Below are 25487 nucleotides of genomic sequence, written 5' to 3'. Positions count from 1 at the left end.
AGTGGTGTGTACCTGTAGTACTAGCCACTCAGGAGGCTGAGGTGGGAGGATCTCTTGAGCCCAGAAGTTCAAGGCTGCAGTGAGCTATGATCAGGCCGTGCACTCAAGCATCAGCAACAGAGCAAGACCTTATCTCAAAAAAAAAAAAAAAAAAAAAGCCAAGTACAGTGGCTCACCCCTGTAATCCCAGCACATTGGGAAGTCAAGGCAGGAAGATTCATTGAGCCTAGGAGTTCAAGACCAGACTGGACAACATAGTAAGACCTCATCTCTATTAAACATAATGATTTTTTTAAAAAGAGAAAAAGCTGTTGTGAGTCTTGGAGTCTCTATTTCAACTGCAGGATAAGGAATGAAAGAAAAAATAAAAACGTGTTATGTGTAAACTTCAACTGTAAAAAGCATATATTTAAATTTTTGGTGTTTGCTTAAAAACCGACTTTCCCCTACTGTTTTTTCTGTGCTCCTGATGTGGTTAGCGGATGACCTCAGTGCCAATGAGCAGCTTGTCGGCCCCCATGCATCTGGCGTGAACTCCATCCTGCCCAAGGAGCATGGCAGCCAGTTTTTCTACCTGCCCATCATAAAGCACAGTGATGATGAGGTAATTAACCCCCAAGTTTCTCTTAAAAGGCTTCAGATTAGCACACAAGGCTTGTGGGCCTGCTCACTAAACTGCTATGGTTTGCTTTGGGGAAAAAGACCGGGGACTTTAAAAAATAGAACATTTGTGTTGCTGTTTAAAAAAGGTGAGGAAAGAAATCTGTTTGATTACAGTGAGTTGAATTTATTTTCTTTCTCTTGTATGTCCTGTAAAACTGCTACATCTGACTTGTGTCTTGTTTCCATCTCCTCATCATTCCCCAACTCCTAGGTTTCAGCCACAGCCTCTTGGGATTCCTCGGTGCATGATTCTGTTCACTTGAATAGGGTCACACCACAGAATGAAAGGATTTACCTAATTGTGAAAACCACAGTTCAACTCAGCCACCCTGCTGCTATGGAGTTAGTATTACGAAAACGAATTGCAGCCAATATTTACAACAAACAGGTAAAATAACGGGGCCTGATTCTGCCATTCTGGCTCTGAGCTCAAAAGATTTTTCCCTCTCTCTATCACAAAGCAGTGTTTTTTGGTGCTATGATGTGCAAAACATGACCATCCTGGCCAAGTTATAGTCTGATTCTCATTTATCCAAGGTAGTGGGCATTAGGATAGCAGAGGTCAATGTCATCCAGTAAGGGCAGTTTCACCTTGACTGATTGGAGAGGTGTAATCCTACCAGGCAGTGGAGCTGTGATATTTCAGTGTTTGAAAAGTAGAAAAACTGAGGGTGAGAGATTAAGTGCCAGGTCCAAGCAAGTGAGTGACAAAACCAGGACAAAAGGCAGACTCCAAACAAATCCCTATCCTACTGCTTTGACGGATCCCATCTCAAAGGTGCTGTCAGTGAAACTGATCCTCTCCAGTGTTGTTCTAGCCATCTCAGGAAAGACTGATTAAGCCCTGGAGAGATCACAGGAAGGCAGCAGATGGGAGAGAGAAGCAACCACAGAAATCCTGAACATGCTGCAGATTCTGTAGTCAAATTCCCAACTAACAGCTGGACATTAGTATCCCTTGGGGTTGGAGACAGGGATTCTTAGCTTCAGTTTTTTCTGTTATGCTGAGTATTGTGCATTTCAAAAACATAGTAACTTGTAATGCTTTTACAATTTGTAAAATACAAAATAACTGGCTGGGCGCGGTGGCTCACGCCTGTAATCCCAGCACTTTGAGAGGCCGAGGCGGGCAGATCACGAGGTCAGGAGATCGAGACCATCCTGGCTAACATGGTGAAACCCCGTCTCTACTAAAAATACAAAAAAAAAAAGTTAGCCAGGTGAGGTGGCAGGCGCCTGTAGTCCCAGCTACTCGGGAGGCTGAGGCAAGAGAATGGCGTGAACCCCAGGGAGCGGAGCCTGCAGTGAGCCGAGATCGCACCACTGCCCTCCAGCCTGGGCGACAGCGAGACTCCATCTCAAAAAAAAAAAAAAAATACAAAATAACTTATATTTGTCACATAGCTTAATACAGCTTTTTTTTTTTTTTCTACTAGAGTTTCACGCAGAGTTTGAAGAGGAGAATATCCCTGAAAAATATATTTTATTCCTGTGGTGTAACCTATGAAATAGTATCCAATATACCAAAGGTAAAATATATGCTACTTTAGGCCGGGCGCAGTGGCTCATGCCTGTAATCCCAGCACTTTGAGAGGCCGAGGCGGGTGGATCACCTGAGGTCGGGAGTTCGAGACCAGCCTGACCAACGTGGAGAAACCCTGTCTCTACTAAACATACAAAATTAGCTGGGCATGGTGGCGCATGCCTGTAATCCCAGCTACTCAGGAAGGCTGAGGCAGGAGAATCGCTTGAACCTGGGAGGCAGAGATTGCGTGAGCCGAGATTGCGCTATTGCACTCCAGCCTGGGCAACAAGAGCGAAACTCTGTCTCAAAAAAAAAAAAAAAAAATATATATATATATATATATATATATATATATATGCTACTTTAAAAAATATCAGTATCTAAATAATGGAGAATGTGTTCATTCTCCAGACTTCTAAAACGTTTTCTCACCACACTTTGGATGAAAACGTTGTTCACATCAAAGTATTGTCACTTCCTTCCTGTCCTCGTAGGCAACTGAGGAGATAGAGGACCGGGAAACGCTGGCTCTCCTGGCAGCAAGGAGTGAAAACGAAGGCACGTCAGATGGGGAGACGTACATTGAGAAGTACACTCGAGGCGTGCTGCAGGTGGAAAACATTCTGAGTCTTGAACGGCTCCGGCAGGCAAGTAACTGAATATCTGGACCGAGGGTGAAAGCATCAGCCTTCACCCCCAATGGACAGATATGAATTTACTTACCAAACACCTCACTAAATCTATCAGAGAAGGAGCACTTGAGCCATCTGTATTGAAAGGACTCTGGCAAAATAGTAACCAAAATAAAAATAATGACTAACTTTTATTGAATAATCCCTACTTGCCAAGCACTGAGCCTGAGTAACTTAGATATATTATTTCATTTAATCTTCAAGATAACCCCCTGAGGTAAGTACTGTTGAAATCCCCATTTTCAAATGAGAAAATTGAGGCTGACAGAAGTTAGCTAACTCACCCATGGTTACACAGCTAGGAAGTGGTACAAAGTCGGATGTAAAGCCAAATAGCTTGACTCCAAAGCGCATATGCTTAAACACAGACTTACTATCTCCCTAATTTTTAGACCTGAGTTAACTTTTGAGGTGACGACAGGTCATTCAAGTGAAAATAATCCACTAAGTAATGCAACTATAAGATAAGATATGTCATTTCATAGGAGCAATAGTTGACATTATTGGGGGAGGTGTTGATTAATAGGAGGAATGTAATTGGCATCTGTCAGAAAAATCTTCCCTTAGTGGAAATCCCACCTGAATTGCTGCATGAGTAAAATACAAACAGCATCACACTTCATTGTCATTTTGCAAATGAGATACATAGTTAGAAGTACCTTTTCTACATTTTCTCTGTCCACCTGTATAAAAATTTCACAACATAAATGTCTTCCATTCTGCTGTTTTCCTGGTTTTATTTATTTATTTGTTTATTTATTTTTGAGACAGAGTCTTGCTCTGTCACTCAGGCTGGAGTGCAGTGGCACAATCTCAGCTCACTGCAACCTCTGCCTCCCGGGTTCAAGCAATTGTAGTGCCTCAGCCTCCCAGATAGCTGGAACCACAGGCACCCACCACCACGCCCAGCTAATTTTTGTATTTTTTAGTAGAAACAGGGTTTTACCATGTTGGCCAGCTGGTCTCGAACTCCTGTCTGTGATCCACCTGCCTCAGCCTCCCAGAGTGCTGGGATTATAGACATGAACCACCACACCCTGCAGTTTTATTTATCTTAAAAAAATTTTTTTGATAAATTGCTAAGCAAATAATAATAAGTGGGTAAAATAATATTTCAGTTTTATAAATGTGTATGTATGTAGAACTGATGCAGTCTATATTTAAATCTATAAATAAACATATGTTACTTTTATAATTAGAATAAAAAATAAAGTAATGGCCGGGTGCGGTGGCTCACGCCTGTAATCCTAACACTTTGGGAGGCCGACGTGGGCAGATTGCCTGAGCTCAGGAGTTCAAGATCAACCTGGGCAACATGGTGAAACCCCGTCTCTACTAAAATACAAAAAAAAATTAGCCGAGTGTGGTGGCGTGCACCTGTAGTCCCAGCTACTCGGGAGACTGAGGCAGGAGAATTGCTTGAACCCGGGAGGCAGAGGTTGCAGTGAGCAGAGATCGCGTCACTACACTCCAGCCTGGGCAACAGAGTGAGACTCTGTCTCTGGGAAAAAAAAAAAAAAAGTGTTATTTTCAAATTATTATGTTTACAGGCCGTCACGGTCAAAGAAGCACTTTCCACCAAAGCCCGGCACATTCGGAGGAGCCTCAGTACACCAAATGTTCATAATGTAAGTGCATCCTGCCAAGGATCTGCTCCTATGTGACATGTCTCAGGCTCTGGGGTGGGGGAAGGTGGGGTTCACACAGTGGCAGTAGAGCTTATGGCACTGGTGTGGGCATCCCAAAGTGTAGCCTGCTTCTCTGTACCAGGGACACACACCAGGCAGCATAGTTGTCTAAGACTGAGCCATTTGTTCAATCTTATGAATTCCTGTTCAGCAAGTTATCTCCTTGAAAGAAGTTCCTTAAGATATAAATTGAGTTTAGTTGGTTACAGATGGTGGAGTCAGCTATGAATACTTGCACCCGAGTCCCTGGATGCTGGCTGCTCCCGGGTCAGTTTTTGTGCCCATTCTAGCTGCCCTGGTGGCTCTGAGTCTGCCACCATCAGTGTGATAAGGAGTCAGCCACTGCATGTAGGCACTCTTGGAGTCCCTAGTTGTTCCTTTGACCATTTTCGTTATTTTTCTCAACCAGTTCATCTAGAAAATCCAATTGACAGAAACTGATCCTAGCAGGGGGGACACTGTCACAGAGGGATAGGACAGATTAGTGCATGGAGCACTTCTAAGCAGCCACTTCCCAGAAGCAGCTGAGTAGAAGTAAGGTCTTTCCAAGGAAAAACACAGGGTTATTTGCCTTCCTGTTCTCCAGAATTGCCAGAAAATTATTTAAAACATGGTGGCCACTTACAAAAATTGTCCTACAGTGGGCTACAGAGCAAATCCCAGTAATTATTATCACACAGATTACTTCTTCTGACCACAATGCATTTATTAGAAATAGATAAGAGAGACTCATATAGTTGTAAATTGAAAAACGCTTTTCATGAACTCATTTCTCAAAGAAGAAATTATGATGGAAATTAGGATGTATTTAGAACTAAATGAGAATAAAAATGATACATAGATCAGTGTTTGTGCAATGCAGTTAAAGTGGTACCTAGAAATTATTAGCCCTAAATTCCCTATAATTCTGTATAAAGCAGAATACTAGACAGTAGAAAAAATGAGAGAGTGAGGGCTACTATTAGGAAATACATAGCTCTTATATTAAAAAGTAGAGTAAAAAAGAATTAGGTAAACATCTAGCTAAAAAAACATAGCTAAAAAAAGTAAAGAAGATCGGGCACGGTGGCTCACGCTTATAATCCCAGCACTTTGGGAGGCTGAGGTGGGCAGATCACCTGAGGTTGGGAGTTCGAGACCAGCCTGACCAACATGGAGAAACCCGGTCTCTACTAAAAATACAAAATTAGCTGGGCGTCGTGGCAGGTGCCTGTAATCCCAGCTACTCGGGTGGCTGAGGCAGGAGAATCGCTTGAACCCAGGAGGTGGAGATTGCGGTGCGCCGAGATTGCGCCATTGCACTCCAGCCTGGGCAACAAGAGTGAAACTCTGTCTCAAAAAAAAAGTGAAGAAAAACTGCTTATGAAGTAATCTAAAAAATATATTTTTTTTTCAACCTCAATCTGATCAAGTAAAGTCTTTTGGAAGCCAAGACGAGAGGATTGCTTGAGGCCAGGAATTTGAGACCAGCCTGGGCAACATAGCGAGACCTCATAACCTGATGTTATGCCAACAAATGTAAAAGCTTAAATAAAATGGAAATGTCCTGTAAAAACTGAATCAAGAAGAAATAGAAAACCTGAATACAGCTATCACCAAAAAGAAGGACTATACTAAAATAATGACTATTACTATGTTCATTGATGAGAATTCACAGTGTCAAAAAATTGGCATGTCCTTAAGCTAATCATTCTCAACAGAATTTTTTGTAAGATTTGATAAGCTGATTCTAAAACCTGTATGGAAAAGCAGTCAAAATATACTCCTGTACAACCCAGAGATTACATCCCTTAGATATATACTCTAGAGATTCTCATAAATATACAGGTTGTATTTAGAATTAAATGATACTAAAAATAGTACCCATATCAATATTTGACTAGACTATTGAATAAGACCATATATAGTAAGATACCACTTATGTGAAGTATAAAATATGCAAAATAATGTTAACTATTGGTTATGAGTATATACACATACAATTATATAAAACTTGTATGGGAATAATAAACCCCAAATTGAGAGTAGTCACTACTCCTGGAGAGGGAAGAAAGAGGAGGAGAATCATAAAGACTGCAGGCTTCAACTATGACATTCTGTTTCTTTATATTAAAAAAAACCCTTATATTAAATATATAAACCACATTGCTAAAACCATTCTTCTCTTATAGGTCTCTTCCAGCCGACCAGACCTTTCTGGCTTTGATGAAGATGACAAGGTATGCACCTATGGGCATGGCTAGGTTTTTAGTAGAATCTTAGTCTGGAAAGTTGTGGGATCTTGGTGTTTTTAAAATCTCTGGGCCTTACCTGGTTGATCCTGTCAGTTTAAAAAAAAAAAAAAAGAAAAAAGAAAAAGAAAAATCTCTGGGCTTCCCATCTTAATTGTAAGCAAATAACTCTCTCCACAACTCCATTTCCAGGTTCAAATACTTGATGTGATATTGCTTTGCACTTTTTTTTTTTTTTTTTTTTTTTTTTTTGAGACAGAGTTTCACTCTTGTTACCCAGGCTGGAGTGCAGTGGCATGATTTTGGCTCACTGCAACCTCCACCTCCCAGGTTCAAGCGATTCTCCTGCCTCCGCCTCCCTAGTAGCTGGGATTATAGTCATTTGCCACCACACCTGGCTAATTTTGTATTTTTAGTAGAGATGGAGTTTCGCCGTGTTGGCTAGGATGGTCTCGAACTTCTGACCTCAGGTGATCGATCCGCCTTGGCCTCCCAAAGTGTTTGGATTACAGGCATGAGCCACCATGCCCAGACAATTGCTATGCACTTTCAGTATTCCATTGTTACTTACCATGATAGGTTCCATACCAGGACAGTACCACACATAATTGAATAGATATCTGTGTGTTTATGGGTTTAACTCTAAATGATTGGAGAAGGTGTTACATCCACCATAGCATAATCAAAATTATTTCAATGGGTAAAAGAGGGGATTTAAAATTAAGGACAGATTGCAACATGATCTTATTCAACAAATATTTCTTGAATACATATTATATATGAGTTACTATGCTAGAGACTAGATGATCCAAAAGGTATAAGCACAGATTTATGTCCTTAAGAAGTTTAAAATTTAGTCTTCAGAGGCAATCAACTCCTGATAAGTTGACATAAGATTAAGTAAGCTCGTATGATATGCCAGCATTTTCTCTGTTTTGTATACCAATACTTTATGCCTCTTTGAAACTTTTAAATCTCAAATATAGGTAGAGTAACCACACTGCCAAATTTGCCTTGGACAGTCTCAGCTGTGCCTCCTACCCAGGCAGAATTACTAATGGAACAGTTGTCCTTTGAGAGTGTTTCAGTTTGGTCATTAAATTATCAAGTCACTCTGGGTATATGCCACATTGCTCAAAGTAGCTACCTCTGGGGAGGAAGGAAGATGAATGGGACCAAAAGATCACACTACATTTGTAATAATTTTATTAAACTTGAGCAAATATAATAAAATATTAACATGTATTCACTCCGGGTATACCTTGGATATGACAGTATTTTTTACGATATTCAGCCCTTTCTGTATATTTGAAATAAATCATAATAAAAATAAAGAAGAGCATATGCTGCCATTAAAAAAAAAAACAGAAGAAACTCCAACCTGGGCTTTATTTCTTATTTTGGAGTGATTCAATTACAGTTAACCCATATTTTTACCTTGTAGGGTTGGCCCGAGAACCAGGTGGACATGTCTGACTATAGCTCCAGTTACCAAGATGTAGCATGTTATGGAACTTTACCCAGGGATTCTCCTCGAAGGAATAAAGAAGGTAGTGGTGAGATTATTTTGCAGTGATATTTCTTTGTAATTACTTAGAAAAAGTATGAAAAAATGTCTTTCATTAATGGCATATAATAAGATATGAAGCTGATATTCTAGTTAACTAGATGATACAAAACTGTTATTGAATGTAACATATAACATTCACTTATTTGATTTATTTTTGTTTTGTATCCAACATATCACCCAAATAATCATAGACTTTTTGTATATTACTTTAGAACTTCCGAATCATTTTTCATCATCATTTCCTGACTTTCAAGTCCAGTTTTGAGACACATACAAATCCTATTATTTTCTACCAGAATATCCAGCTCTGTCATATTTGTGTACTCAAAGGAATTTTTAAAAGAACATGACTTTGATTCATAAAGCAGTTTTCAAAAACGATACCCAAAATGAGTTTGATTCATGGTGACATTATTACCTAAATTATACAGTCTACCAGTGCCTTAATGGGAACAGTATTCTTTGGCCATATATATCGGTTCTGTTACCTTATACCTTATATTAGTAGGTAAAATATAAGGTATATTCGCCATTATACTAGCAAATTGGAAAGGGAGGAAAGAGGCCAAAAAGGTAAGAAATGATACAAGCAAGGAAGAAGAATTGTCCTCCCTTAGTCATATATAGCAGGGTGGCCTGAGGGGGGAAAAAAGAGGCTCGCAAGAAAATTTACACAGTATTAATTCATTGAATATTTATTGAGCCTCTACTTTCTGTCTTATAACTATGGAAATAAGATACACAGAAAATGAGATGTTAAATGATAAGGTGCCAAAATGAACATGCAGATAATAAGGGCTGTGAGAATTCAGAGGAATGGAAAATCAGCGTGAGCTGAAATTGGTCTGGTTAGTGGTGCTTAAGCTGGATCTTGAAAAGAGTGTAGAAATTTGCTATCTCACTTTGTTCACACAGACTAGCACTTTTGTAACTCTTTGTGACATCACAGATTTATGTCTATTCTTGCCTACATCTGTTCCATGGTTTTTTGAGGTTTTTTTTGTTTGTTTGTTGTTTGTTGTTTGTGGGGTTTTTTTGTTTTGTTTTTAGACAGGGTCTCCCTCTCTCTCTCTTGCCCAGGCTGGAGTGCAGTGGCACCATTATAACTCACTGCAGCCTCAACCCCTGGGGCTCAAGCGATCTTCTCGCCTCAGCCTCCTGAGTAGCAAGTGCAACAAGTGGACACCACCATGCCTGGCTATCTGTTTATTTTTTTTTTTTCACAGACTGGTGTCCCTATGTTGCACAGGGTGGGCATACATCTGTTTTAATGCTTAGCCAAATATTAGCCTATGAATTTCATTGTTCTCCCAGATATTCCCATGGCTGGGTCATTGTCTCAGTTCCTATGTTTTGCTTAAAGTGTTCAGCATCTGTAACCTCATAACTTCTCATCTTCCCCAGGTTGTACATCAGAGACTCCTCATGCCTTAACCGTCAGCCCTTTTAAAGCATTCTCTCCTCAGCCACCAAAGTTTTTCAAGCCCCTAATGCCTGTAAAAGAGGAGCATAAGAAAAGGATAGCCCTGGAAGCAAGGCCTCTTCTAAGCCAGGAGGTAAATGCTTGACTTGTCTGTACTATGCAGAATAGAGCAGAGTTGTGTTGCCTGTGAAGCAGCAGTGTGCATTAACAAGCTGAGTGCTGCATGTGGACATGCACGGTCATCACTCCATGGTTCCCGTTCTCGAATTCCTCTTTCTCAAGCATGCAGAGTCATGGTAGAATCTCTTGTTTGTTGTTGCTGCTGTGGTTTTATTTCTTTGTGTTTATGGCTTTTCAAAGTATTTTTTTATGTTTCAAGTGAGAAAGATGTTTTCTAGGTGTTTTGAAAAGATTAAAGGCCTTTTTTAAAATTATTTTTCTTTTTTGTCTTTTTGGGGATTTCTAATTTTGTTTTTTATAGAGATAGGGTCTTGCTGTGTTGCCCAGGCTGGTCTGAAACTCCTGGCCTCAAGTGATTCTTTTGCCCCAGCCTCCCAAGGCACTGGGATTGCAGGCATGAGCCGTTGTACCTGGTCAAAAGGCTGTTTTTTAAATAAGACTAATTATGCTTTTTGCCACAGAATCTGTTTATTCCTGTCATATTTCTCCAGTAGTTTAACTCTGGCCTACAGAATTGGCTGCTGCATTACTCACATGTAATAAGAGTGTTAGCATTGCTTTTCTAACTTGCATGTACTTAATATGTATTTTGGCCGTTGTCGTCTTTGTGTGTGATGCATCTGTGTGTCTTAACCTTTGCAGAGCATGCCTCCACCTCAGGCACATAACCCTGGCTGCATTGTACCCTCAGGAAGCAATGGCAGCAGCATGCCAGTAGAACACAATAGCAAACGTGAGAAGAAGCTTGTAAGTTCCGGAACCATTTCTGTCATATTGCCTGGTGGTGGGTTTAAGGCCCTTTCACAGACAATCATCCAAATGCTAGAAGAAATTAAGACATGTATTGGGTCTTTGTCTTAAAGAAAATTAAAGTGTGACCATTGGTAATGATATTTTGCATGGCTGTGGCCATGACCTACAATTTTATCTTATTTATTTATTTATTTTTTGCTTAAGTTTGCTTAGAAAAAGGGAGAAAGGCACTTTTATTGCTTCTGGCCTTTATAAAAAGTGTAACAAAGAGATCTTTTTAATACCGAAATCTTTCTAATGTGCCTATACATATTGCCCAGATTCTGAAGTTAATCTACCTAGAGGAAGTGCACTTACTTGGAGTAAGTAATCATGCATTTAATGCATTTAGCTGTGGATATGTTTGGAAGCTTTTTTATGTTGCCTGATGCTATTGCCAAGATAATTCTGTAGTTAGAGCTGCACTACAATCTGTCATAATCACCCTTCATCATCTCACTGTCTAGGGTAGCCTTTGTTAATTAGCTGGCAAAATATATTCCAATACCTTGGTGCCAGCCTTGCATTCAGGATGGCTTATATATATTTTGCCACAGGTAAGTTGAAACTCTACCCACAAAACCTCATTCCTTAGCACTTGGTTTTAAAATTATTAATTTGAGATATAGTTTTAAAAACACTGCATACCAGGCACCTTAGGTTATAAATTATACCTCAATTTACAAAAAAAAAAAAAAACACATTTATTCTCAAGCCTGGAAAGAATTCTCTAAATTTTTGTCTCAGCTTTTACTCTCCTGTGGCTTCCTAGGCTTTGAAAAAGTAAAACCAGCTCAGGGAGACAGGAGACTGCTTGATGTTTATGTCGCATCTCATCGTCTCTATTGGGAAGAGTGTAAGGAGTCTCATTTTCCAGTGACACCATGTCAGACCCATTCCCAATTCCCTCATTAGTGTGAGATCCTTTAACAGTTCCTAACGCATACTGTGTGAGAACTAACTAACTGCAGCTTAATCCAGATATGCAGTTGGCCACCCACCTGCGTGCTTGGGGTGCGGGTGGATCTTCAGAAACAACCTTCTCATTCCTAATGTGAAGAAAGAAGAAAAGCACCATTTTCCCTCCATTTCTTCATCCCTCTTCCCCTCCTCTGCCTTTGGTTTCTCCCTGTCCCTCTATCCCAAAGCCCTGTCCTAGTTCCTGATGGAGAAGAATCCGCACATTAATAGCTGCTCCTTCATCTCTCCAAATCTTACTGAGCTGTTCTCTCACTTACCTGACCACCTCTGCTCAATTAATAAGGGCTGCAGTGTGGGCTAAAAAGGCCAAATGACTAGTTTGTTCCCCTGCCAATTCTCTGGCTCTGTGTCTGATTGGATCTGTTTATTGGCATGACACTTATCACTGTGGTGCACAGCCACTCAATTTAAACCTATTGCAACGATACATTTTGGCACAACACCATCAAGAGACTGCTGGATGACCCTTCTGGGGTGTTCAGCAGATAGTTTCACAGTTCACAGAGCTAGGCTCATGTTTTCTTCACTTTCTCTTTAATATTTTAAAATAAAACCCATCTCGGGGCTTTCAGCTAGCAGAGAGAAGGATGGAACCAGATTCTCTTGACCCAGGAAGTCTCAAGCAGCAGTTAGACTCTATGACTGAATGCGCCATGGAGTACAGTAAGAAGGACTTGATGGTGTTATTGTTCTTGCTGGAGTCTTACTTGAAAAAGCTGTCTCTACTCTCCATAGGAAACTGGCTTGCTGAGCACTCTGCACCTAAGAGGCAATTGGGCTCTTTAATTCATTCCAGACAGCAGTTTTTCAAGGTGTTTTGGTAGAGATTAAGTGCATTATTTGTTTGACCTGAGGTTCTTGTTTCTCTTTGGGAAACTTTAATTTTGTTTTTTCTCTTATAAATGGGTACAGACTGTTTTCTTCCTTTGTGACTAATTCGCGTTCTTTTCTCTTCCACTCTTGAACAATCAGAGTGACTCAGTTCAGACTGATCAAGAGAGTTTGAAATCATTCTTGAGAAGAACAGCATCAAGACATTGTTCCTGTTAATGTTTAACCCACCTAATTACCATAGTAACTTTTGTAATTTCACATAAAATATAGTAAATATGGCTATGCTTGATTCTTTAAGTAATATTTTGTTGTTTGATCAATTTGGGAAGACATACAGATGTACTTCATGTCTCATATGACTAAGACAGAAGCAACAATATGCCTTTGGAGTCTGTCTTTTTAAGTCATAAAGCATAGAGAATAGCAGAAAGAAAGTCAGTGATTTTTCCCAGTATCCACACGACCGTTCCGTTAGGTCTTGCATAGACAGCATGTGGTTTATTCCTCTGGTTTACAGAAGAAGCAGCAAAGGGTTAGAATTGTTGAGCAACTTGCTCAAGGTCTCACAGTTAATGATAGTGTAAGACCAAAGAGCCCCATTCCTCAGCATAATTAAGGGGACTCCAGTGACTCCAGGTGCTTCCAAATATAGTGCAATTCCAGTATGCCCTGCAGCTGCTCTTCAGACAAAGGGCTCACTCCTCAGTACCATGGACAGAAGTACTGGAGCCCTTGGCTGGTGCAGTTCTGCAAACAGAGATCTCTGGTGAACAGCACGACACGATTATAATAGGAGTGGAAATTGCATTAATGAAGGAAACTCCTTACAAAGAGTCACTGCTTTAATGTGGATTTCAGTCCCTTTTTAAAATCAAGGTGCTTTCTGTATAGGTAAATATCAGCTGCATAAGTTAAATTGCAAAACTCAGATGAAGACTGTAGCTATAGAGAAGCTTGAGAACTTGACTCCATGTGCCACTTCAGATAGGGTTTTAATTATCTTTTTCCTTAAGACATTGAAGGAAGGTGCTTAGTTTATTCTTCTTTAAGCTATAATGAGAAATGAGATTTCTGGTATAAAAAATCTAAACCAAACTCCCTCAAAAATATGAGTTTAAGCCAATTAAATCCTCCCTTAATTGGCAATAACTCAATGAACATTCAATCTCCTTTTAAGTATTGGAAAATGTTTAATCTCTACTAAGTTTTCCTTTTTCTGGAATAAGCTGTCCCTACTGTTTTAGTCTTTCCCTCTGGGCTTTTGGGTTATTTTCCCCACTGTGAACTGCTCCCTATTTGAACTTAATCTCTTGGGGCTTTGTAGATTCTTAGTTTTATTAATGTCATTCTAATCCTTTAGGAATAATTTATTATCTTTGATAAATTTACAACTATTTCTACTCAGTGAATTCATGATTACATATTTCATTCAGCAAAATTGTATTGTAGGATAACAGGCCTTTCCTTGGTCTCGAGAAGAAATAACTTCAAGCATATAAAGGACTCCAAATTACTAATTCTCATTTTTAAATTTGATTTTCCTTGAAGTAAATAACTTTTCAGTAATTAATTATAGTAAATAGTAATTTAGTAATTAATTGCATCAGGTATGCTTGGACTTGGAGAATTGTGTTTCTTTGCCAACTTAAATCAAAAGGAAATAGAAGAGATACAAACACTTGAAATTTAATTTTGTGCCGGGCACAGTGGCTCACACCTGTAATCCCAGCACTTTGGAAGCCCGAGACAGGCAGATCGCCTGAGGTCAGGAGTTCAAGACCAGCCTGGCCAACATGGTGAAATCCTGTCTCTACTAAAAATACAAAAATTAGCCGGGCATGGTGGCGGACACCTGTAATCCCAGAGACTTGGGAGGCTGAAGCAGGAGAATCACTTGAACTCGGGAGGCAGAAGTTGCAGTGATCCAAGATCGCGCCATTGCACTCCAGCCTGGGCGACAAGAGTGAGACTTCGTCTCAAAAAAAAAAAAAATTAATTTTGAGTCTAAACATGACAAGTAGAGAATCTAGAAAATATAGGCAAAGGCTACTGGTTCAGACAATTCTGTTCAATCTTTGTTCCTTCTCCAACATTCTGCCCAACCCTGGGAAAGAATGCTCCACCCCACTTTTTTGATAATGCTACTTAATTTAGAATGCAGATAAAGATAAGATGAGAAGAGATTAGTGTTGCCAAAAATTTTGTTTTGCCAATTTCAGGAACTTTATCACTGATATTTGATATTCACCTTTGATTAACAGCTAAAGAATTAGGATCACCAATTCCTTTACACATTTATTTTCAGTCACATTTTTACAACTAAGTTATAAAAACTAAATTATTTTAAAAGCTGAGAAGCATTTAAGAGAGTATTAAACTTTTTTTGAGGTATATAGAATCTTGAGATGCAAAAGAAAATATTACTATTAATCTAAACAGATGAAATTTATGTTCATTTGTGAACAAGTATTTGCCATGCCTTGAAGATAAATCCCCCCTCCCCACCTCGATTAAAAAGCAAATTTATGTTATGGGCCAGGTACAGTGATTCACACTTGTAATCCCAGCTACTCAGGAGGCAGAGATTGGAGGATTGCTTAAGCCCAGGAGTTTGAGGCTGCAGTGAGCTACAGTTGCATCACTGCACACCAACCTGAGTGACAGAGCAGGACCCCTGTCTGTAAAAAAATAAATAAATAAAAATAAATAAATCCTAGCCGGGCACGGTTGTAATCCCAGCACTTTGGGAGGCTGAGATGGGCAGATCACCTGAGGTCGGCAGTTTGAGACAAGCCTGACCAACATGGAGAAACCCTGTCTCTATAAAAATACAAAATTAGCCTGGCGTGCTGGTGCATGCCTGTAATCCCAGCTACTCGGGAGGCTGACGCAGGAGAATCGCTTGAACCTGGGAGATGGAGGTTGCGGTGAGCCGAGATCACACCATTGCACTCCAGCCTGGGCAACAAGAGTGAAACTCCATCTCAAAATAAATAAATAAATAAATAAATAAATAAATAAATAAATCTTAAAAATAAAATAAGTAAATTAATAAAATGCAAACTTAATGAGTAAGGCTGATGCTTTGGTTCCAGGTCTTTACATGCACCTAGTAGTTCTAATTGTACAGATGCTTTAAACCAGATGACCAATGAAAGAAAGCTAACCGTTTTTGAGGTGTCTAAGTTTACCTGTGGATGAAATTCTTATCCATCCATGCAGCATCCAGGATTGTTCTAAGAGCAAGGACGCAAAGTTGTAATTCTCTGAGGGAGGCACCATGCCTTCTTGTGCTCACCATTGCTATTTCCAAGTCCTTAGGACAATGGCTGCCATGTAGTGGATGTTCAGTGTGTATTTGTTGAATGAAAGACATATTTTAAAAGGAATATTTGCAATTTCATTAGGTGCTTCTGAGATTAATTAGAAATGGCTAGAGAGTTTATCACTTATTTTATTTGGACTTTAAATACCCACATTTTTTCTACCAAATATAAAAGAATCATTCATTTGGAGAGAGACTGGGGAGTTGGTGACACCCACTTTTGCATGTATTTACCAATTTTTGTGAACAGGGGCTTGAAAACTGTTTTACAAAGGAGATTTTCATTTAAATTTCACTATGCCTTCTTCACCTTCTAGCCAAACCCTCTACTCATACTTCTCAAAAATCCTAGAAGACCATAATTGTCAGATTGTTAGTATTTTATAGCCTTTCGATATGTAGCATAATATAAGAATGAGTGTTGAAATTGTGTTTTTTGCCCTTTTGCAGTTGGGTTCTTTGTTTTACTCCCTTTTCCCCCATAAAATAGCTGAGAAACTTTTTACAAATTACCTTAACTGCCTGCACTTTGCTTCCCAAGGTGAAGATTCTAAAGACAAATGGAGTGGCTCTTCTCTGCTTCTGCCTGTTTCTCTGCTCATTTAATGAGAAAAGAGAAAACATCACAACTAAAAGCTAATTTTGAATAACTAACAAAATGTCCACTGCACTTCAGTTCCATTCTTTCTCTTAAACCAGGGAAGGAATGATTTCTAATTAGCACTGAGTGAGCCTAAAAGAACTAAATCCCCTTCAAATTAGATGATAAGGGGTTTATATTCACAGGTCTCTGAGAATACTGATACACCTATATCTACAATAGGTGACAAGATCTGGCCAAATTTGGAAAGACAAAAAGAAAACACTGAACACCATGTGAATGTGAATGCCTTTAACAGCCAAGTATTTAAAACTTGTCTCAACAGTACAGTTGCTACAAGGAGCTAATGACTGACTTTTGCTTCACCTCTATAGGACTCTGAGGAGGAAGAAAATGAGCTGGAAGCTATTAACAGGAAGCTAATAAGTTCACAGCCTTATGTACCTGTGGAGTTTGCTGACTTCAGTGTTTACAATGCCAGCTTGGAGAACAGGGAATGGTTTTCCTCTAAAGTAGATCTGTCAAACTCACGGGTCTTGGAGAAAGAAGTGTCCCGTAGCCCTACCACCAGCAGTATTACCAGTGGCTACTTTTCCCACAGTGCCTCCAATGCCACCCTGTCTGACATGGTGGTCCCTTCTAGTGACAGCTCAGACCAGCTGGCCATTCATACGAAGGATGCAGACTCCACCGAGCACTCCACACCATCGCTTGTGCATGATTTCAGGCCGTCCTCAAACAAAGAGTTGACAGAAGTCGAAAAAGGCTTGGTAAAGGACAAGATAATTGTGGTGCCACTCAAGGAAAACAGTGCCTTAGCCAAAGGGAGCCCATCATCCCAGAGCATCCCTGAGAAAAACTCCAAATCACTGTGCAGAACTGGCTCATGTTCAGAACTAGATGCCTGCCCCAGCAAAATTAGCCAGCCAGCCAGGGGATTCTGCCCCAGGGAGGTGACGGTAGAACACACCACCAACATCCTTGAAGACCATTCTTTCACAGAATTTATGGGAGTGTCGGAGGGAAAAGATTTTGATGGTTTGACAGATTCTTCTGCTGGAGAGCTTTCCAGTAGGAGGAGCCTACCAAATAAAACAGGCGGCAAGACTGTCTCCGATGGGCTCCACCACCCCAGCCAGCTGCATTCCAAGTTAGAGAATGACCAGGTAATAATTCCAGAGGCAGCCTTTTGGGTTCTGTGCTGTCAATGAGTATGTCTAACTGTATGTCAACCCCAGAGGCCCTTCACCGCAACAACTTGGTAGGAAAGATTCATCCAGTTGTTTCTGACAGCAAAGATGAGCCCACAGAGAAGCAGGCTCACTTCCTGCACAGCTGTCTCTGTCGGAGAGCAAGTCTGTTTTGGGAACTAGAACGCAATTGTGAAATTATAAGACCAGTGGATTTTTTTACCTGGCACATGTGTTGGTGTTGAATGAAGTGTTCAGATGGATAAGGATCAATCTCATATTCATTCCCTGGGATGTTTAGTTACCAGTTTTCCCAAAGTGTTCTGGTAGCATCTACCATATTTCATCAAATCTGTGATTCCTTTGATTATTATATGAACCATTATTTTATGTATCATTAAGAAAAAATACTGCCAATTAAACTCTATCATATCAACAGTTGTAAGACACCCCAATTTCAGAAATGGTAAAGTGTGGAGAGAAAAACATATATATCATAGAATTGCAAATAGACAGTCGTTTGGTGCCCGTAGGTGAAAAAGTGCTTTGGGGCGGTATAGGCAAATTCCAGCAGCAGTTGAAGTTTGGACTTTGGAAGTAACTCAGGTTAGTTTATAATACTGGTTAATTTTCTTTTTTTTTTTTTTTTTTTTTTTTTTGAGATGGAGTGTGGCTCTCACTCTGTCACCCAGGCTGCAGTGCAGTGACACGATCTTGGCTCATTGCAGCCTCCACCTCCCTGGCTCACGTGATCCTCCTGCCTCAGCCTCCCGTGTAGCTGGGACTACAGGCACGTGCCAGCACATCTGGCTAATTTTTTTATATTTTCACCATGTTGGCCAGGCTGGTCTCAAACTTCTGACCTCAGGTGATCCATCCCCCTTGGCCTCCCAAAGTGTTGGGATTATAGGCATGAGCCACTGTGCCTGACCAATATTGGTTAATTTTCATATGGGAACAAAATGAGTTTTTGCCACTATTACTAAGGAAAATCACAAATTACATAAATAAGAGATGTTCTGCTTCTGAGCATTCTGCTCTGAAGTACCACCATTTATTCCCATTCACATTCATTTGTTTGGTCCCCCAACTTGCTGTAAAAGGCATGGGAGAGTCATGGCTTAGCAAAATAAAGAACTGACAGAGCTAGAAAGAGGCTTGGTAAAAGTAAAATAATCATGCTGCTACTCTATCCCTTTGTTTTGTGAGCAAGTTACTCCAGTGATGTGGCTTTTGCCCCTGCTTTTCATAACAGCCCTTAAAATTTCAATGTATGGTCATTTATACAGCATACTCATTACTGAACTGCCAAAACCTAAACAGTCATCTCTGACAAGAAAAAGACTTCCTTCCCCGACATAAGAATAATGATAGAGTCACTCACCACCATTCTTGCAAGCAATACATGCATTTGTTTAGGTCTTCAACTTTCTTTACCTGGATTAAAGCAGAAGCTACACAGCTGGTATACATCAGCTTTTCAACCCTTGTTCGTCAAGAAGGCCAGTGTCAAAGACTCTTTAATTCTTTACTGTAAGATTAGGTTTGCTTCTCAAACCTAAAGGTGCTACAAACTCTAGGGGCAAGGAGGGTGTGGCAGGCCTCTTAAAAATTCATATCCATGGTGGCTCATGCCTGTAATCCCAGCATTTTGGAAGGCCGAGGCGGGGGGATTGCCAGATGTCAGGAGTTCGAGACCAGCCTGGCTAAATGGTGAAACCCCATCTCTACTAAAAATACAAAAATTAGCCGGATATGGTGGCACATGCTTGTAGTCCCAGCTACTCGGGAGGCTGAGGCAGGAGAATCACCTGAACCCGGGAGGCAGAGGTTGCAGTGAGCCAAGATTGCACCACTGCACTCCAGCCTGGGCAACAGAGCAAGACTCCGTCTCAAAAAAAAAAAAAAAAATTCAAATTCACCTGGGCTTAGTGGCTTGCACCTGTAGTTCCAGCTATTCTGGAGGCTGAGGCGGGAAGATCACTTGAGCCCAAGAGCTCAAGACCAGTCTGGACAACAGAGCAAGATCCTATCTCTGTTTAAATAATTTTAAAAATTAAAATTTTTTAAAAATTCAAATTCCCAGGAGTCACTGCCATCCAGCCCTAAGATTTTGCTTTATACAGTGTGCAGCAGGGGAAATAAGGTATTCACAAACCCTTCCTTCCTCCCCATCCCCTCGCATCCCCATAGAGTAATAGGAGACAGGTTATCTGAGGGCCATACTGTGGGAAGCACTGCCCATAGAAGAGGGAAGAGGAGCAACAACCCCCTTCTTTTTTCATTGCCTAGATTATTTAGAACCCAACAGGAAAAGGTAAGGATTGGAAAGTTTCCAGAATAGTGCGTTCCTCCCAAAGATCATGGTTTAAAGTGAAATTTACAAACATGTTATATCAAGATGATGGGATTATGGAGATTTTTCTCCTTTAAAGAGTTTTTAGCGGAGCGCAGTGGCTCACACCTGTAATCCCAACACTTTGGGAGGCTGAGGCAGGCGGATCACCTGAGGTCACAAGTTTGAGACCAGCCTGACCAACATGGAGAAACCCTGTCTCTACTGAAAACACAAAATTAGCCGGCAGTGGTGGCACATGACTATAATCCCAGCTACTCGGGAGGCTGAGGCAGGAGAATCGCTGGAACCCGGGAGGTGAAAGTTGCAGTGAGCTGAGATTGTGCCATTGCATTCCAGCCTGGGCAACAGGAGCTAAACTCTTGTCTCAGAAAAAAAAAAATTTTGGCGGCCAGGCATAGTGGCTCACGCCTGTAGTCCTAGCACTTTGGGACACCAGGGCAGGAAGATCGCATGAGCCCAGGAGTTTGACATCATCGTGGGCAACATAACGAGACTCTGTCTCTACAAAAATTTAAAATTTTTTTGATTTAATGTATCTGCTACATTGGTTTTAATAAGTTGTTTTGACAGTTTAAAATTTTTTCTGAGAACCATAAGTTTGACTTTGTTCAAACCCCTGAAATGACTTAGACTGCACATCCAGAAGTCACTTTTTTTTCTTAATTTTTACTTTGGTTGTTGCTGTCATTACTTTTCCTTGAAACATCACCTCAGGGCTTTTACAGTGTGGATTCCAGCACTGGATTCCATAATAAAACCAATCCTGTGGGTCCCTTCAGGAAGATGGGTGTGGACTGGGCTGAGAGTAGGTGCTGTGGGTGGGGTGGGGAGGTGGGGATGAGAAGCATGAACTCACCAGCCTCTGCATTCCAGGGAGGCACAACCTCACGGTGAGAGCAGCAAGCACCCCTCCTCAGGCCACAGCTTGGCGTCTTTGTTCGCCTGGTCACCTTGGGCAAGCACCAGCCCCATCTCTAAAACATGCTGCCGCCTGGCTGGACCTCAGACCAGAAGCTGGAGAATCCACGCCGTGCACTTCCTGGGCCACCTCCTTTCCCCTCCCCAGTGGGAGAAGCGGCACTTTGTCACTTGGGTGAATCAACAGCCTCTGCTTTTTCCAGAAAGCAAGAGAACTGAAAATCCTGGATTAACTAAGTGACAGTATTTTTTTTGCACTTACTACACACCTCCACTGTATAGAAACCTCTACAGATTCCAACAGACTTTATTCTTGTACAATTTTAATCAGTTCTTACTGTAGAATCTGGAGTCAATGCTCTAATCTGTTTTTTATAAATAATATATATTATGTATATGAAATGTGTATCTATAGTATGTCTGGAGACAGACAAGGCTGCACACTAAAATGCAGATAAAGGTGATTTGTAGAAAATCATAAGGTACTGGACTTCGTTACAAAGCAACTTGGGCGATCTCTTATACATGAGCAGATGAAAAATATTTTATTCCCTAAGAATGAGCTTGCAAATCCCTCTTTGCAGAAAAGGTTATAGAATGCTGTTCTTTATAACCAAAGAACTTACATAAGACAACATTTTTGCTGTCCACTCTTTTGTGTGAACATGTATGTTTGACTGCAAGTTTGGTGCCATAATTCCCTTGGCTACCAAGCCACGTGCTGCCGTTCTCTGTCCTTTGTTTCATAAGCACACTGAGAAATCTCACAGCTATATTCTTTGGTCTTCCACCTGCCCCTCCACCTGCTGACTTGACATTGTATTATAACTGTTGACAATGACTGGGGTCCTGACTCCACAGTTGCCTGGACCGTGGCTCAGCCCAGCTGGGCAGGTGGAATGAAGAGAGCAGTATTACTGTAAGAAAACACAAGGACAGCCAGGAGTCGTGGTGGGGTGGGTGGGGTAGGAGGTGTTGATTTTTGTGTGTTTCTGTGTGTGTGGTTTTGTTTTGGATTGGTAGGTTTCACTGTGGTGTGGTTTTGCTGTTGTTATTTTGCTTGATTCTGGAAAATGCTGAGGAGATGGACTGAGCTATGAAGTTCAATGGTTCACCCTTTACCATGTTTGCAGGAGATGATCGAATACAGATGACCCTGCTGTCGTGTCTTCATTTGTAAAATTCTCCTACAAATGGAGACATTGAAGGATTATGTGTATGGAAATTTTTACAAAATTCCTTTCTGTACCTATTCTGTAGATGCCTGTATAATCGGTCTGGATGTACAGCTATAAATGTGTTTTGAGAGCAAGAGAGAGAGAATGCGTACAGCCTGCTGTACCTTTTTTCTTTTAAATTCTTCGAGTTGGTAAATGAGTAAGATATTGGAAACCTTAATGAAAAGCTGCTGTTCATGATTTGTGTGTATAGTGAGCTGACTGTAGTATTTTACTATTGTCTGTTAAAAAAAGAAAAACTGTAATTTATATCCCCTTTCAACTTTATTGTGTTTAATTGGTTCACATTTCTGTGTGTGTGTGTGTATGTGTTTTAGAATACAAACTGTGTAATTCAGATTTTAAAACACTAATCGTTTGTCTTTAATAACCCTGCCTTTAGTTTCAAATCTAACTTACCATATTTCTATGTGTGCATGTCTCTGCAGTGTTAAAAATAATAATATCAGCTAGCATTTATTAGGGGTCAACTGTGTATTAGGCACTGTTCTAAACATTTGATATTCATTATCTCATTTAATCCTCACAGCAACAGACCCATAGGTACTGTGGTCATTAAGTGTTTGACAAGTAGAAAACTGAGGCAGAGAAGTTACTGATGGAGCTGTAGCAAAGCCAGGATGCAGGCCACACTTCGCTTGTCAGTCTCTGTGTTCAGCCTGGTGACATGTCATGGACAGACAGGCCTTTTGAAAACTAGGCACCTTCAGAGGACAGAAGGGTGTGGTGAGTGTCACAAGTTCCAGACAGACCAATCCCATCGTGGTGGAGGGGGGCTATCTGGAGCAGGTAGGACATGGTGTGTTATACCTGTTCACGATGCTTAAATCTTTACAGCAAGCAGCAGTACCCTGCCACCTGTGAAATAGTGGCTAAAAGTAGCTTATTATAAAAATATTATTTAAAAACAATTATTACAGCATCTTTTCAGAAAAATCTCAGCTGTTCACAATACCCTTTCTGAAGTTACAAAGAATTAGATCTAGCCTGTTCTGGACAGAAGGGTGCCCTGTATAGAGTTCCATGGGAAAGGAGAGAAGGGACCCAAAAAAATCCCAAAACTTATTTGAATTTTAGAGAATGGGTTTGGGAAGTGGAAAGCAGCTATTTAATATTTAAATAAAAGATGACAACTAAATGTATAGTTCAAGAGAAAATGAACAAATCATCATTCCTCTTGCTAGTATGAGACCAGTGGTATTCAGGTCAGTGACATTGTCATCTGTCATTATGACTAAGAACAAACTGGGTTTAGTTCATATTTTATTGGAGAGTTAGAGGCATGTGTTTAACAGTTATTTCCAAGATACAGTAGTGCCAGTGTCAGCACATTTGTTGATAGTTTTTGGACACACATTTTATCATAACAAAAATATAACCTTGTGTTTCTATGGCACCGACTTATGGGGAGAATAGCTGTTTATAAAAATACCTTTGGGGCTACGGCTCGAACTGCGTCCGCTAGCACAGGAGTGGGAGTCATGGGGGCCAGCTGCAGCATTCTCATTGTGTCCTCCTGGGGAGAGGAAAGGGTCATTTGGAGCTGCCAGTTTCCCTTCCTGGGGGCCTTTGGGGGTTTGGTGAGAACTGGAAAGAATTTGCTCAAAGGGAAACCAGAAAAGAAGCAGCTCCTGGCCGGGCGACGTGGCTCATGCCTGTAATCCCAGCACTTTGGGAGGCCGAGGTGGGCGGATCACGAGGTCAGGAGATCGAGACCATCCTGGCTAACACGGTGAAACCGCGTCTCTACTAAAAATACAAAAAAATTAGCCGGGCTTGGTGGCGGTGCCTGTAGTCCCAGCTACTGGGGAGGCTGAGGCAGGAGAATCGCGTGAACCCAGGAGGTGGAGCTTGCAGTGAGCCGAGATCACGCCACTGCACTCCAGTCTGGGCGACAGAGCAAGACTCCATCTCAAAAAAAAAAAAAAAAAAAAAAAGCAGCAGCTCCTTACCTAAAAAGTTCATTTTGCCTCGGTTGTGAGTTCTTTCATTAAGAATAGATAAATTCTGGCCGGGCTCAGTGACTCACGTCTGTAATCCCAGCGCTTTGGGAGGCCAAGGCAGGTGGATCACCTGAGGTCAGGAGTTCGGGACCAGCCTGGCCAACATGGTGAAATCCCATCTCTGCTAAAAATACAAAACTTACCCGGGCATGGTGGTGCACGCCTATAGTCCCAGCTGCTCAGGAGGCTGAGGCAGGAGAATCATTCAAACCCGGGAGGTGGAGGTTGCAGTGAGCCGAGATCACGCCACTGCACTCCAGCCTGGGCAACAGTGTGAGACTCCATCTCAAAAAAAAAAAAAAAAAAAAAAATATATATATATATATATATAATTTCCATTATGCCACATGATTCAAAACCAAAGAATGTAGAGCCTGAAAAAAACCAACAGTTGGGAGTAGCTTCCTTGGGAATAATGCCGTCTGCTAGACCAGCTTTTCTAGGCACTACATTCCTTTTTTTTTTTTTTTTTTTTTTTTTTGAGACAAAGTCTTACTCTGTCATGTAGGCTGGAGTGCAGCAGCGCAATCTCAGCCTCACTGCAACTTCTGCCCCCAGAGTTCAAGCAATTCTCCTGCCTCAGCCTTCCTAGTAGCTGGGATTACAGGTGCCCGCCACCACACCCGGCTAATTTTTGTATTTTCAGTAGAGACGGGGTTTCACCATGTTGGCCAGGCTGGTCTCGATCTCCTGACCTCAGGTGATCCACCCACCTTGGCCTCCCAAAGTGCTGGGATTACAGGCATGAGCCACCACGCCTGGCCGACACTACGTTCTTTAAGGAACAAGGCTACGATCCATTTAAAGAAGATTTGTAACATCTAATAGGATACAAAGGAAATCATCGCTAGGTGACCATGAAGATTCTTTTTTTTTGTTTTTGAGGCGGAGTCTCACTCTGTCGCCCAGGCTGGAGTGCAGTGGCCGGTCTCGGCTCACTGCAAGCTCTGCCTCCTGGGTTCAAGCCATTCTCCTGCCTCAGCCTCCTGAGTAGCTGGGACTACAGGCGCCCACCACCATGCCCAGCTAATTTTTGTATTTTTTAGTAGAGACAAGGTTTCACCATGTTAGCCAGGATGGTCTCGATCTCCTGACCTTGTGATCTGCCCGCCTTGGCCTCCCAAAGTGCTGGGATTACAGGCGTGAGCCACCGTGCCCGGCCTGAAGATTCTTTGATTTTTTTTAAAAAAGGCAAAAATAAGGTCTGGTTAGAGAATGAAAAATATCTACATCTCAGAACAACTCTATTTAATCTAAAAAGCTCCCTACAATTG

The 25487-nt window shown here is 41.1% G+C and overlaps 1 protein-coding gene across 9 annotated transcripts in view; it reads left to right on the top strand.

Annotated features, from left to right (window-relative positions):
• KIF13A (kinesin family member 13A) overlaps window positions 1-25487 on the top strand; it is a 243532-nt gene that overhangs the window by 205587 nt on the left and 12458 nt on the right. For 2 of the 9 annotated variants that reach the window (XM_034961510.4, XM_034961509.4), the window contains 11 exons: window positions 480-604; window positions 875-1051; window positions 2100-2192; window positions 2683-2835; window positions 4431-4508; window positions 6740-6787; window positions 8244-8349; window positions 9774-9925; window positions 10615-10719; window positions 16880-17671; window positions 20928-22557. In XM_034961510.4, coding sequence (XP_034817401.1) covers window positions 480-604; window positions 875-1051; window positions 2100-2192; window positions 2683-2835; window positions 4431-4508; window positions 6740-6787; window positions 8244-8349; window positions 9774-9925; window positions 10615-10719; window positions 16880-17671; window positions 20928-20948 — 1850 coding nt within the window. In that variant the 3' untranslated portion in view covers window positions 20949-22557. Of the gene's footprint in view, window positions 1-479; window positions 605-874; window positions 1052-2099; window positions 2193-2682; window positions 2836-4430; window positions 4509-6739; window positions 6788-8243; window positions 8350-9773; window positions 9926-10614; window positions 10720-16879; window positions 18132-20927; window positions 22558-25487 lie in introns of those variants that run through there. The other 7 variants (XM_034961513.4, XM_063604759.1, XM_034961508.4 and 4 more) reach the window with 4 other exon arrangements.

This window comes from Pan paniscus, chromosome 5 (assembly GCF_029289425.2).
Source record: "Pan paniscus chromosome 5, NHGRI_mPanPan1-v2.0_pri, whole genome shotgun sequence".
Classification (NCBI taxonomy): Eukaryota; Metazoa; Chordata; class Mammalia; order Primates; family Hominidae; genus Pan; species Pan paniscus.
This window is presented reverse-complemented; position numbering and strand designations above follow the sequence as displayed.